This window comes from Corythoichthys intestinalis, chromosome 15 (assembly GCF_030265065.1).
Source record: "Corythoichthys intestinalis isolate RoL2023-P3 chromosome 15, ASM3026506v1, whole genome shotgun sequence".
Classification (NCBI taxonomy): Eukaryota; Metazoa; Chordata; class Actinopteri; order Syngnathiformes; family Syngnathidae; genus Corythoichthys; species Corythoichthys intestinalis.
The window spans coordinates 23,928,051-23,943,051 of record NC_080409.1 but is presented as its reverse complement, the minus strand read 5'-3'; the positions used below and the strand labels follow the sequence as shown (position 1 = coordinate 23,943,051).

General features: G+C 40.6%; 1 protein-coding gene across 10 annotated transcripts in view; it reads right to left on the bottom strand.

The window, feature by feature from the left end:
• alk (ALK receptor tyrosine kinase) overlaps positions 1 to 15,001 on the bottom strand; it is a 507,671-nt gene that overhangs the window by 88,622 nt on the left and 404,048 nt on the right. For all 10 annotated transcript variants that reach the window (XM_057858937.1, XM_057858935.1, XM_057858936.1 and 7 more), the window contains one exon: positions 706 to 825. In XM_057858937.1, coding sequence (XP_057714920.1) covers positions 706 to 825 — 120 coding nt within the window. The remainder of the gene's footprint in view (positions 1 to 705; positions 826 to 15,001) is intronic.

Sequence of the window (15,001 nt, the reverse complement as noted above, 5' to 3'; positions counted from 1 at the left end):
TTCATATAGCATGTTAAGATTTCCTGGGATAATCATCTATTGGAAGTGAAAAGTATGTGAAAAGTATTCCACAAACCACGAACATTATTGACCGCATTTATTTGACTGCGGGATGCTGACTGCTAAATGATTTCAGAGAAACATGTTTACGACCCGAGGCTATAAATCAAAAAAGATTTCCCATCCAGTTTACCAAGAAAATGTAACAACTCACTTTTTTGAATGAGCCCACTGGTTGAAAGCTTGCTGGCTAAGGAAATGTGTTTGAGGGAAAATTTGATAAGACTAACAGCAATGTACGACTTTCGATATAGAAGTCTGCTTGTTGTTGCCCTACTGAAGGAAAGAAGTGAGAGAGCGTGAGCGGGAAAATGTCAAGACTGTGTAACCGTCTCCATTGACATTCTCAAGAGACAAATTGAAGGATTTTACACTTCGTAACTGCTTGTCCTGCTCCATTTATTACCAAAGGAGATCTCTACAGGACTCCTGCTATTGTGGGGTGGAAGCAAACCAGAGGGTGGTCGCACTTACTTTGTTATAGTCTGTGTCTTGTCAAACAACATGCATTCAGAGTAATTGTCAGTCAGTGCATGCATGTGTGAGTGAAGGAGTTTGAAACAAAGACATTCAAAGGAAAACTTTGGCAGGATTAACTTCTATTAAACTGTAATATAGCCTCCTCACATACAAATTCCGACTTACAGTAATCTGTAGTAGGGAAGTTCATCAGAGGAATCCCAATGGATGGGGTTGTGGGAGTGATCAGCGGTCTGATAGGCAACCTCGTTGCGCTTCTGTGCACCGGTGGAAACTCTCCATTTGCTGAAATGGAAATGTAACATGTTATCACAAAAATATTGCATTTCTACCTCCATGTACAGCAGTTAAAAGTAGTTGCTATCACATTAAATATACAAGTAAGCACACTACCAGCTCAACCTTTACGGCCATTGAATATGTGGAACCTGCAGTAAGGGTTTCATTTGGCTATAAAAGTGAGAGGGAATGGATAGATCCAATTTTCTCTTCCCCTATCTCTTCCACTGGCGAATGGGTAAGCACATTCACTGTGGGTCTTTTGTAGCAATCCATCAAGCCTCGGGCCCCAACCACATTTCCAGGACTGAGATCATATGCTTGCTGCTACCTTGATCTCATCCTGCTTAAACTCTCTCACAGGGTGAAGTCTTCTTGGCAAAAGGGCGCCTGATTGGCTATTACTGCACAAGATAGAGGAAGTTCTCTCCCCCGAAAGATGTTCAAAGTAGGGGTGACTAATTTTAGTTGCTGTGGTTGGAGGCTGGCCTGGAAAATTGTCACCTGTCCTCATTCTGTATGTCTCAGTGTGGAGAAAAGATGAGTTTTCATGGTTGCTTAACTGAAAGTCAGTATAAATGAGTCATTTTTGGTGCTGACGTCAATGCATGAATTTAGTGGCGTGCTTTAAACTACACCACAAACTTAGTAGTTTAGTTGCTGACGAACCTCCATCGGGTCAGAATTAATTTCCATTGATGGTAAGTGATGGATTTTTGTTCTACTTTTATCTGCCATTTTAGGTAAGTTGATAGAAGTTAGTCCTGTGCTGTCAACCTCTCTTATTTAGCAGAATAATGCATTTTTTTGTCCAAAACCTCAATTCTGCTTTCAGGACAATTGGTCCAAACCAGTGCTGATTAGTGTTTGGAAGAAAATGATGGTGGTTTTTATATCTCTGTATTTATATGTCTTCAATTTTCAGGTTTAGGCAAAATGTTACAATGATTTTAGTTTTTTTTAACATTAAGTATTTAAATTAACTGAAAATAGGTGGTGTTATTTCAAAACTAGACTAGATCAACTGCAATATTTAAATTGAAAGAGTAAATGAAAAAAAGAATTATACTGTTTGAGATGAGTCCTGAAATTTCAGATTGGTCATGTTATTTGAAACAAGGTAATATTCAATAAATGTAAATATTAGCCAAATATACTTGTGATTATTGGAGCCAAAAATATGGCACAGATCGGAATTGGTGTTATTTGTAGTTTTTTTCAATTAGCTCACAGGTAGAGTTTACTGTATATTGGTTAAACTTATTTACAATCAAATTGGGGTTATTATGGGACCTGCCCTAAAATGTGTTTGACATACCTGCTTTTCTTTTCTTTTTTTTCTTTAGTTCTTCTTTTATTTAAAAAAAATTTTTTTTAAACACTGAGCCGTTCAGGTAGTGAGTTGTGGAGAAGGGATGATTTGAATCTTTTAGGCAGTAATAGTTTTTGTTCCCATTTTATGGGAACACTCTCTATGGTTATTTGTATTGTGATGGTTATTTATTGAAAATTGCATATAGACAAAACAAGTTGTAAAGATGCGAGCATCAAAGAGAAAAGCAAGGACAAAGAGAAAAACAAATGCAAGTAAAAAACAGCACATTATTTGTTGGAGGACTAAACAAAAAGTGTGAACATTACAATCCTAGACTGAAGTAGAGTTTTAGTCAAATCATTAGTTCTATACCCAGTGAGGAAAGGTCTGAGGCAAGAAGACAATATTGTACTGGACAGGACGCGAGAGCAGGAAAAGAGGTTGCAGACACGGCAGTGCAATTGAATTTCGGTGGGGGGTAATGTGGTCATTTCAAAAAGCATTTAGAAAGGGAGTGCAAATCAGCAAGCAGCACAGAGAGTCAAGTCATGGGACTTATGTATGACCATTAGAAAGCGAGCCCACACAGAGCACCTAAATATTCATGGATGTCCATCCACTGTCCATCGACATGCAGGCAAATTATCATAGTTTAGCACAATAATAAACAGTCTGAAGTGTGTTCCAATTATACAGGTATCACGCTCCTCAGCCTCCCCGGTAAAGTCTATTCAGGGGTGCTGGAGAGGAAGGCCTGTTGGGAAGTTATCTTGGATTCAGGAGGAGCAGTGTGTTTTTTGTCCAGGCCGTGGAACAGTGGACCAGCTCCACACCCTCAGCAGGGTCCTCGAGTGTGCATGGGAAATTGCTCAACCAGTCACATGTGTTTTGTGGATTTGGAGAAGGCGTTCGACCGTGTGCTTCGGAGAGTCCTGTGGAGGGTGCTCTGGGAGTACGGGGTACCGAGCCCCTTGGTAAGGGCTGTTCGGTCCCTGTACGACAGAGGTTAGTCAGAGTTTGGTCCGCATTGCCTGCATAAGTCGAATTCGTTCCTTGTGAGCGTTGGACTCCACCAAGGCTGCCCTTTGTCCCCGATTCTGTTCATAACATTAATGGACAGAATTTCTAGGTGCAGCCGAAGTGGTCTGTGGCTCCGGTTTGTTGGCCTCAGTGTTGCATCCCTGCTTTTTGCAGACGATGTGGTGCTGTTGGCTGATTAAAGCCGTGACCTCCAACTCTCCCTGGAGCGGTTCGCAGCAGAGTGTAAAGCGGTCGGGATGAAGATACAGTGGGGCAAATAAGTATTTAGTCAACCATTAATTGTGCATGTTCTTCCACTTGAAAATATTACAGAGGTCTGTAATTGTCAACATGGGTAAACCTCAACCATGAGAGACAGAATGTGGGAAAAAAAACCACACAAAAAAAAATATTTGCAAATCATGGTGGAAAATAAGTATTTGGTCAATACCACTTTGTTATGTAGCCTTTGTTGGCAATAACAGAGGCCAAACGTTTTCTGTAACTCTTCACAAGCTTTTAACACACTGTTGCTGGTATTTTGGCCCGTTCCTCCTTGCAGATCTCCTCTAGAGCAGTGATGTTTTGGGGCTGTCGTTGGGCAACACGGACTTTCAACTCCCTCCACAGATTTTCTATGGGGTTGAGATCTGGAGACTGGCTAGGCCACTCCAGGACCTTGAAATGCTTCTTACGAAGCCACTCCTTTGTTGCCCTGGCTGTGTGTTTGGGATCGTTGTCATGCTGAAAGACCCAGCCACGTCTTATCTTCAATGCCCTTGCTGATGGAAGGAGATTTTCACTCAAAATCTCTTGATACATGGCCCCATTCATTCTTTCCTTTACACAGATCAGTCGTCCTGGTCCCCTTGCAGAAAAACAGCCCCAAAGCATGATGTTACCACCCCCATGCCTCACAGTGGGTATGGTGTTCTTCGGATGCAATTCAGTATTCTTTCTCCTCCAAACACGAGAATTTGTGTCTCTACCAAAAAGTTCTATTTTGGTTGCCTCTGACCATAACACATTCTCCCAGTCCTCTTCTGGATCATCCAAATGCTCTCTAGTGAACCGCAGACGAGCCCGGACGTGTACTTTCTTCAGCAGGGGGACACATCTGACAGTGCGGGATTTGAGTAGTTGGCGGCGCATTGTGTTACAGCCTTTGTTACTGTGGTCCCAGCTCTCTGTAGGTCATTCACTAGGTCCTCCCTTGTGGTTCTGGGATTTTTGCTCACCGTTCTTGTTATCATTTTGACACCATGGGATGAGATCTTGCATGGAGCCCCAGATCGAGGGAGATTATCATAGGTCTTGTATGTCTTCCAATTTCTAATAATTGCTCCCACAGTTGATTTCTTTACATCAAGCGTTTTACCTATTGCAGATTCAGTCTTCCCAGATTGGTGCAGGTCTACAATTTTGTCTCTGGTGTCCTTCAACAACTCTTTGGTCTTGGCCATAGTGGAGTTTGGAGTGTGACTGACTAAAGTTGTGGACAGTGTCTTTTATGTAATGAGTTAAAACAGGTGCCATTAATACAGGTAACGAGTGGAGCCTCGTTAGACATCCTTAGAAGAAGTTAGACCTCTTTGACAGCCAAAAATCTTACTTGTTTGTAGGTCACCAAATACTTATTTTCCACTCTAATTTGGAAATAAATTGTTTTAGTAATTAAACAATGTGATTTTCAGTTTTTTTCCCACATTCTGTCTCTCATGGTTGAGGTTTACCCATGTTGACAATTGCAGGCCTCTCTAATCTTTTCAAGTAGGAGAACTTGCACAATTGGTGGTTGACTAAATACTTATTTTCCCCACTGTAAGCACCTCCAAATCCGAGACCGTGGTCCTCAGTCGAAAAAGGGTGGTGTGTCCTCTCCGGGTTGAGGATGAGATTCTGCCCCAAGTGGAGGAGTTCAAGTATCTTGGGTTCTTGTTCATGAGTAAGGGCAGGAGGGAGCGATAGATCGACGGGCGGATCGGTGCAATGTCTGCAGTGGTGCGGACTCTGTACTGGTCCGTAGTTGTGAAGAAGGAGCTGAGCCGAAAGGCAAAGCTCTCGAAATACCAGTCGATCTACATTCCTACTCACACCTATGGTCACGAGCTGTGGGTCGTGACAGAAAGAACAAGATCCTGGATACGAGAGGTCGAAATGAGTTTCCTCCGCAGGGTTGCCGGGCTCTCTGTTAGAGATTGGGTGAGAAGCTCGGTTATCCAGGAGGGACTCTGTGTGGCTGGGGAGAGAGAAGTCTAGGCTTCCCTGCTACTACTGCTGCCCCCACGACCCGATGCGATTAAGCGGTAGATGATGGATGGATGGATGGATAAACAGTCTGAGTTATGTAAGTGATGCTGTGCAAGGCACACAAAGGACAGTCCAACTATCATCCTTACAGTTGTGCATGTTACATCTGTAACTAAAGTACTATAGAGGAAATGTTTGATTTACAGTACCTCAGAAAAGGTACTTCAGTAATACTAATTATACAATAAAGTATTATAATAATATAGGCATAGAGCATGTGAAGGCAGAATTACATATTACAGGTAGTGGCAGAGAGTAATGTGATGCGCATGTAAAAAAGAAGACAATCGGATTCACCTGGAGCCAGGCAAACGTGGATTGAACGTGAATCTTCTACTTATACGTACTTATACTTCATGTACGTATAAAAATCAAATCCTATTCACTTAATATGATTGATTTCCATCGGACTGAGGAAAACTACCCATGTAAATGTACCTATTAGAATCGTAGTCCAAATCTGGAGGCAAACACAACATGAGGCTTCCTATGCATACATGTACTTAGTTCCTTTACACACCTGCAACTTCGTTTCTCTGTAAAAGGTAATTTTCTCTTGCTGGTCACATATTGTACAGGAGATAAGAGATTGTTTATCATCTGAACATTTAGACAACTGGTCATGCTGCACTGTGATAAAAGAAAATTGTTTCTGCTGTTACCTGAGAAATGGCCTAGTTTAATGGTGTAATTGTGTGGGCATGTTTTTACACAAGGAACAGGATAACAATAATGCCTTGACGGTGGCAATAAACTTTAGTTTTGTATTTGCTTTGATTACATACCTTAAGTTTAGATACACACTGAATATAAAAAATATGATACATGTTTGGCCAATTTATGCTTTGGCATTTTCATTCATATGACTGTGTGTTCATAAAAAAAAAAAAAAAAAAAAAAAAAAAGTTTATTGTGTAACATTAATTTATTGATGGATTTTCTGCAAAACAAGGCAAGGCTCTTCTGCTGTTGTTCACGATAAAAAAAAAAATGGGCCTGTTGTTCAGCTTTCGAAACAAATAATGATTGGTATTAGTCTATACAAACTTGTGATTACTGGTGTTATGTTCTATAGAAAATGCCTTTGTGGCGCTAGTAAGGAGATACACGGTGAGGTGCAAAGATCAGCTAATTGACCATACTTCTTTGACAGTAACATGATTGCCCACAACTGTGAAAGCATGTAATAATCATCCTCATACCATGGCAACACACTTACACTTAACTGAACAACAGTCCTATAATTGCTATATGAAACATATATCTTTAAAAGACCAGATTAGAAAGGAATGAATCATGTTTCAGTCTTACCCAACATAATGCCAGTCAATAAGCACACCTGAAGAATAGTGCTCACAGAAGAAATTAAAGGGTATGACAACACCTGGGGAAATGCTAATATTTCATCATTTATCCATAAACGCAAGCCTTTTGGATTCATATCATGCCACTTCGTGTAATTACACACATCGCGACACCAAGAAAATGCTAGAAATTTGGATCGATTGTCAAGCTAAAACGACCCGCCTGCGAGATCCCGGAAATCTAGCATATTGTGTGCGTGACGTCAGTACAAGGAAACAAGTGCTCAGTGCTTAGTACTGAATGGCGGCGATGATGGCGGACAATTTTGTTTCTAGTTGCAGCGACGAATCCGACGTAACTAACATTCTTCTAATGGTGACGAGGAGAGTTATGAACCTTTCTTTGGATTTTTGGGTTATCAATTTGAGCCCAAACGAAAGCCAATGCAGCCTAATGAAAGGATCATTGAGGGGAGCAATCACACTGATTAAACACCGGCAACAACAGATCGTGTGGGAAACACCGAATGCTTTGTTTTGCATTTCTTTTTGTGAAGCTGATACACTGTGACCGCAAAATAAAGTAATGTATAGAACAGGGGTGTCACGTCTCTGAGGTCTTAACGTTTTTTGTAGATGTCAGATCCTTTTATTTTATTTTGGTACTGGTGTGCCTTCATGAGTTAACTTTACTTCCTGCCCTTGCCAATCAGGCTGATCATGTCCACCTGTGACCCTCTGTATAAATAGCCTGCTTCTAACCTTGCCCAGTGTCGGTTTGTCTGCTATCCTGCCACGTCCTACGCCACGTCCTTGTGTAAGCCCCTTTTTGAGAACGATTCATGTTTTTGAACCAATGCCTTTTTTGTTTCTAGTGAAATCTACTCAGTTGATTGATGTCCAGCTGTTGCTGTGAATTTTTGTTGATTAATGTCCAGCCATTGCTGTGAATTTTTGTTAACTTCCGTTTTTTGAACTTTATGAACTGGAAAATGAATCTTTGTTTGGATTGAACTGTCGAGCATTTGGGTCCTTTAGTGCATCCTTGTCAAGGGGTGGGCAAACTATTCCACAAAGGGCCGCTGTGGGTGCGGGTTTTTGCTGCAACCCATCAAGAGGACACCTTTTCACCAATCTGGTGTGTTATAAGTGCAATCAGTTGATTGCAGTCAGGTGCTTCTTGTTTCCATTTAAACCTCATTGGTTAAAAACTGCTGGATCAGTTGGAACAAAGACCAGGACCCACTGCGGCCCTCGAGGACCGGTTTGCCCACCCCTGGTACAGAATAATTATCATTTTTTGTGCTATCATCAGTTTTCGCTCTGCCAACCGACACAAATATGAATGGGATTAGAGGATTTGTTCTATATATTTTACGAGCGATAATTTATAAATGTGTCCAGTCCTATATCCAATGCGTGATATGTTTTTTTATTATAAAAGAGTACTCACTCTGGCCATTTACCTCCTTTGCTTTGCCTGGGGTGGTGGGGTGGTCTCATCAGAGCCAGTCATCGTCCCCTTTCTTGATATCTAGGGACATTTAGGTGGCTGCGCGTGTAAGTGGGCACCGCATCTGCTTTCAGCAGCAATTTCTTAGCAAAACCTGATTTCATTAGTCCATAGTTCGTATAGCTTTCAGGTGTAAAATGCGCACTACACAAAACCGTGCCGGAGGCTGGGTCTGCAAAATTAGCCCTCTTAGCACGGACGACCTTTACTCATTGTCTGCGTAGTCCAGGTCTTTTTCTCGCGTTCGGGAACTCATGGGTACTACATGGTGAAAAATGGCTATTTGTACACCACATAGCATGACAGGTTTGAACCATTTTAGCGATTTTTTGATAACACACGAACGCAACTCTCTCGTCGATAAACAACGATGGCACCTGCCTCGACCTTTTGTTTCCTTGTTATGACATCTCCGCCCCATTCGGCTGTTTCCGGAATACTTTCGGAAATGTTCGTAATTTCCGATCTATTTTCGATAATTGCTCATGAATGTGATTTATTTTTTGTGTGAACTTTATTAATATTTGTTATCTTGCCACATAACGGTTCTATTGATATCTCACAGCCCCTTAGTGTTTTAATACCCTTTAAAAGTACCTCACTTGCTATGAACAGCAGATTTGGCTCTAACAAAAGACTAGTAGCTAACCCTGCCTCTAATTTTCTCTAAGAAGATGGACAACAGCATGTGTGGTTTGAGGTTTCTTGTGTGCTTTTTTTTTGGTTGTAATTGCTCGACTTCCTTATTTTATTGTGTTTTAATTATGTTGACATGAATTCCACTGTTTAGCATGGGATCTTTTCAAAGCATTCTCGAAAGATATTCAACACACATTTTCCTGTCAGCAGGTCATAGCACAATTCCAATTTTTCTTCATATCTGTTTTTTTGGCCTGCCCGTTTAGACGGCCTTTTCCCATATAGACCCTACCCACCGACGTCACAAAACCACGTGCTCGCTGTATGGTTCCGCCCACTTGTCCGTCATTTTGTCTCTGTATTAGCATTGGTTTCAATTGATCGAGGAATTTAAAATGCATTTCATGGAAGACCCGGTGCTTTCTGATGCCGTAAACTCACTGGATGTGTTGCATAAAAGGCGTTATGTGGAAAAGCTTCGTTCTATACAGTTGCCAGATCCATATTTGATGCCCAAATTGATGTTTTTCGACCCACTGTCTTCGCCCTGTCTGCCTGACATCTGCTACGCTGATATTTACAATTATCTTGTCCACACAAAATCAGCCTATTCTCACGAAAATTTGAAAAACTTCAAGAGCTTGGAGGCTTATAAATACTTCGTTGCTGGTTGGGTGAAACAGGTCCTCGTCCACGAAAATTCGGCAGGAATCTATCTTGTGCTTGGAAAGGTGAGTTACGAAATTTTCAATTCAAAATCTTTTGTTATTGCTAACATCCGCTGTCAAGTCTAATGAATTTCATGTCGTTTGTCAATGGAGTTAAGGCTTTTAATGTTTATATGGTTTAGCGATAGCACTCTCACTACATACATACGTGTATGTTGTCGGCGATTAGCCTAGCAATGATCTTAATTGTGGTTATTTGTCAGCCCAAAACCCTCAAAGTATATCTTAAATGCATCTTACCGGATATAAAATGACTACTACATAGTCTGTGGTGATTTTTTGGTGCCCAGTTTTCACGTCGAATTGCAGCCGTCCATTTCGCTCTCCTCTTTAGATCCCTCGGAATACGGTAAAACTTCAAGTCTCTCCTTCCATCTTCTCTGTTAGTGCAACCAACAGCCACACACGCCTTCACCATTTTGATTATTAATGTTAAGGAGCAGAAAAACACGCCGTAAATAGGAGGAATGTACGTAGCCGTAACAGGTTATAACACTATGTTTTGACGGACAATTGGGCGGTACCATTCAGGAGAGCGGAGTTGTGACGTCACGTGGGTAGGGTCTATAGCCCATAAATGTATTACACATGCGCACTAAATTGCAGTCCGACATGCGCTGTGCAAAACTGACCCGCATGAGGAGAAGCATCAAAACAAATGACTACACATGCTGGCTTCACGTCATTCTAGGGTGATCATATTTTGATTTCCATAAAGAGGACACAAATAACAGACATATATAATCTCCGTGTATATGGATTGATAGAATGCATGCACGCACTATACGTGCATGACGCACACACATACGATCAGTTTACCCCAACTTTCTGTCATGTGAGCAATATTGAAATATTGTTCATCTGGTGCGCAGGAAGAAAACAGAGAATTCTCATTTTAGAGAATTCTTTCCCCAATTTATTTTATTTTATTTTATTTTTTTATGACTGCCATCAAGCCCACCTCCTCCCTAAAAGCAGAGTCCAAGCTTGGTGCTAACGCTAATGCAAAGCTCCATTGATGATGTCTTCCCTGCCTCTGTCACTCTTTGCTGACATAATTGCAGCATGAATTCCGATTTGGGAGACTTGACTGTTCAGATCGCAACCACATTCTGGGAGAACATAGTCCAGATCGGATTTTAACCACATACGAAAGTGATGTAGATCAGATTTGAAATGGTCAACTTCCATGTGACTTGTCCCGTTCAGACCATCAGGTTAATGATCTGTGGTATAAACCCAGCCTTAGTTGTTGTTGTTGTTGTTTTTAACCCCGTAGTAATAAAACAGTTGTTTTTTTTTTTTTATCTGTCTACGGGCTATATATGTTTAAATCTTACAAACTTAATCCTACAAGTGGCCAGGCAAATATGTGATGTGAAAACTAATATATGCAATTCAATGTATCTATGTTGCTGCTTCTACTGCTGACAGGTTGGTGTTGTGTATGTGTATTACATTACATGACGGATAAAATAACAAATTGGATTTCAACAGTAACAGTGTTTCTGCCATCAAATGTTAATATAAAAATAAAATAACCAATTGGATTTCAACAGTAACAGTGTTCCTGCCATCAAATGTTAATATAAAAACTAGGGCTGCAGCTATCGAATATTTTAGTAATCGAGTAATCGACTGAAAATTCTATCGATTAATCGAGTAATCGGATAAAACAAATATATTTTTAGGTGAAGAGCAATTATAAATATACATGAGAAAACAAGACATTTCATCTAATCTTGAACCATTTTCAGTCAATCAATGTCTTTATTTTCGATGTATATTGTAGCTAGAATTAAAAAAAAAGACTAATTCACTGCTTTCACTCAAAAAACTTTTAGATCTTATTAATATACATATATATATATATTACCTAAAAATGCCGTTACGCTTGATAACACACATCACTTAAAAGTTAGGATTTTTTCCCACGTGTTTCAATTGAATTTCTCTTTGTGTCAAGCCATTTTTAAGTTCTAGTTAAGTTTTAAGTTAGTCTAAACTGTAAGTCCTGATAGGATTTTGAGTTTTTGCAGTGTTCAAATTAAATGTATGATACAGGCTGTACGGGAGCACATTCGGGACCAGTGCTACTTGGTGTTTTATCCAGCAATGACTACAGAGCTAAAATTGATAGTTAGCATGTTTAAGTTTTTATTTTACACCCTCATCACTCCACAATGCTATGTTATGTTAAAGCCTGTATGTAAGACCCGTTAGCCACGCAACGACAGTGGTCATAATTAATTGAAACCTAGTCCTCCGCTGGGCTAACTTTACGTGAGCTAGTAGCGACAGTAACGTTAATCTTATTTATTAGCGCTTAGCGCTCTTTATTAGCGCTTAGCGCTGTAGTGCTTTAAGATGGCGGCTGTTTAATAACGCTGCCCAGACGCGGCCGAGTTTGTCATTGCGCATCTAGTTCAACATACATGTGATCTTTATGAGACGCATCAGACGCTAGCTGTTACCAACGTAGCATCGTGCGGGCTAGTATTTGGCAACGTCGGCGTCGTTTGTGGCGGCTGTCAGCTGCAGTAAGTTTTTTTTTTTCCCTTCTTCCTCTCCGCACGTGACAGCGCGTTGTCCCGCATTAAAAGTAGTAAGAGCAAAACGTGATGCTTAGAGCTGTCAAAATAAACGATTACTCGAGGTGAATAAAATTACTCGGATCAGTTTTTAAACTCGAGTTACTCGAGTTGCTCGAGTACTCGTTTCAGCTCTAATAAAAACCCAATTTGACGATTGAACTTCCTCATTCACTAAAACGGCATGTCTGATGTGTCTCAAATTGTACCCTATTAATGCAATTGGGATTTCAAAGCTTAAACTCTTTTTTTCCCCACCAGCATACACCAGTTAGAAAATCAATAGCTCATTCCCAACCCTGTTATTCTCAAATGAATATGATCATTTAAACCGCTGCTGCTTGAGAGCTGTGCGCAGATTTGATGGATCGCGTACAACATACAAGTGAAAATAATACATTTGTTTCGTTAGATGAGTGGAAGCACTTTACTTAGCCTCCCGCTGTCCCGCTGGAAGTAAGCGGCTTATTATATGTGTTGTTTTACCACTAGTTCAGCATGTTTTATGTGTGTGACAATCTAGAGCAATATTGTTGCAAAGATGGGAAGTGGGAATACAGTGGAATAGGCAGTGCTGGAACATGCATCGCTGGAATGTTGCTATAACAACTAGCAAGCAAATTGACACGGTTGCATGAATAGGTGGCCAGAGAAAACAACCGATTGAAATTCCGCTATTTATTAGTAGGATGTTGGAAGATACAGTACATGAAGCTCCCCAGAATCAAGATATAAACTGCTGGCCAAAAGTATTGGCACCCTGGCAATTCTGTCAGTTAATGCTCAATTTCACCCAGAAAATATTACAAATGCTTTGCTAGTAATATCTTCATTTATTTTATTTGCAATGAAAAAACACAAAAGAGAATGGGGAAAAAAATTAAATCATTATCATTTTACACAAAACTCCAAAAATGGACCGTGCGATATGGAAGATAAGTGTAATGATGATATCTCCAAAACCACTGCGCAGAAGTGAACCAAACTTCATTAAATGTTGAATTGTGTCACAGTCTAGTAATTACATTTGGAAATTTGGTTCTAGGACATTTGGTTTGAGCGCAATCCTCAAAATGAATTTTGAAATCTAAAGTGACCTCCCTAGCGGCAAGTGCGATATGGAAGATAATGTAATATTCATATCTCCAAACCACTTCACACAAATTTGGTTCTGGGACATTTGTATTAAGTATTGGCATCCTTTGAAAAAACATGTGATGCTTCTCTAATTTGTGTTATTAACCCTTACCTGTGGCACATGGTGGTGGTGGCAATAATTAAATCTTGCAACTTGCAGCCAATTAGAATTAAAGTTGACTCAACCTCTGTCCTGTGTGCTTGTGTGTACCACATTAAGCATGGAGAAACGAAAGAAGACCAAAGAAATGTCTGAGGAATTGAGAAGCAAAATTGTGAGGGAGCATTGATAATCTCAAGGCTACAAGTCCATCTCCGAAGACCTGAATGTTCCTGTGTCTCCCGTGCGCGGTAAAGCCCATGGCACTATGGCGAGCCTCCCCCCATGTGGACGGAAAAGAAAAACTGACGAGAGATTTCAACGAAAGATTGTGCGGATAGTGGATAAAGAACCTCGACTAACATCCAAACAAGTTCAACCTGTCCCGAAGTCCGAGGGTACAACAGTGTCAACCCATACTATCCGACAGCGTCTGAATGAAAAGGGACTCTATGGTAGGATACCCAGGAAGACCCCACTTCTGACCCAGAGACATAAAAAAGCCAGGCTGGAATTTCCCAAAACTTACCTGAGAAAGCCAAAAATGTTTTGGAAGAATGTTCTCTGGTTAGATGAGACAAAAATAGAGCTTTTTGGGAAAAGGCATCAACATAGAGTTCACAGGAAAAAACGAGGCCTTCAAAGAAAAGAACACGGTCCCCACAGTCAAACATGGCGGAGGTTCCCTGATGTTTTGGGGTTGCTTTGCTACCTCTTGCACTGGACTGCTTGACCGTGTGCATGGCATTATGAAGTCTGAAGACTACCAACAAATTTTGCAGCATAACGTAGGGTCCAGTGTGAGAAAGCTGGGTCTCCCTCAGACGTCATGGGTCTTCCAGCAGGACAATGACCCAAAACACACTTCAAAAAGCACTAGAAAATGGTTTGAGGGAAAGCACTGGAGACTTTTAAAGTGGCCAGAAATGACTCCAGACCTGAATCCCATTGAACACCTGTGGAGAGATCTGAAAATGGCAGTTTGGAGAAGGCACCCTTCAAATCTCAGAGACCTGGAAAGGTTGGCCAAAGAAGAATGGTCTTAAATTCCAGCAGAGCATTGTAAGAAACTCATTGATGAAGCGGTTGTTCGCAGTTATTTTGTCTGAAGGTTGTGCTACCAAGTATTAGACTGGGGGTGCCAATATTTTTGTCCGGCCCATTTTTGAAGTTTTGTGTAAAATGATAATGATTTTTTTTTTTTTTTTCCATTTTCTTTTGTGTTTTTTTTATTTTTTTATTGCAAGCAAAATAAATAAAGATATTACCGCCAAAGCATTTGTAATTGCAATCATTTTCTGGGAGAAATTTAGCCTTATCTGACAGAATTGCAGGGGTGCAAATACTTTTGGCCAGCAGTGTATAGCAGTCAAATTCTAAAAGATTACAGTTGAACCTCACAATAATGTGTTTCAGCCTAGCTGTTTCGCTGATATTATTCAGGAGGAGAGGGGCTTGAAAAAAGGCTTGATCTTTGGTTTCATTCATAATACTTAGGTTGACTACGTCAAGTATTTGCCTATTG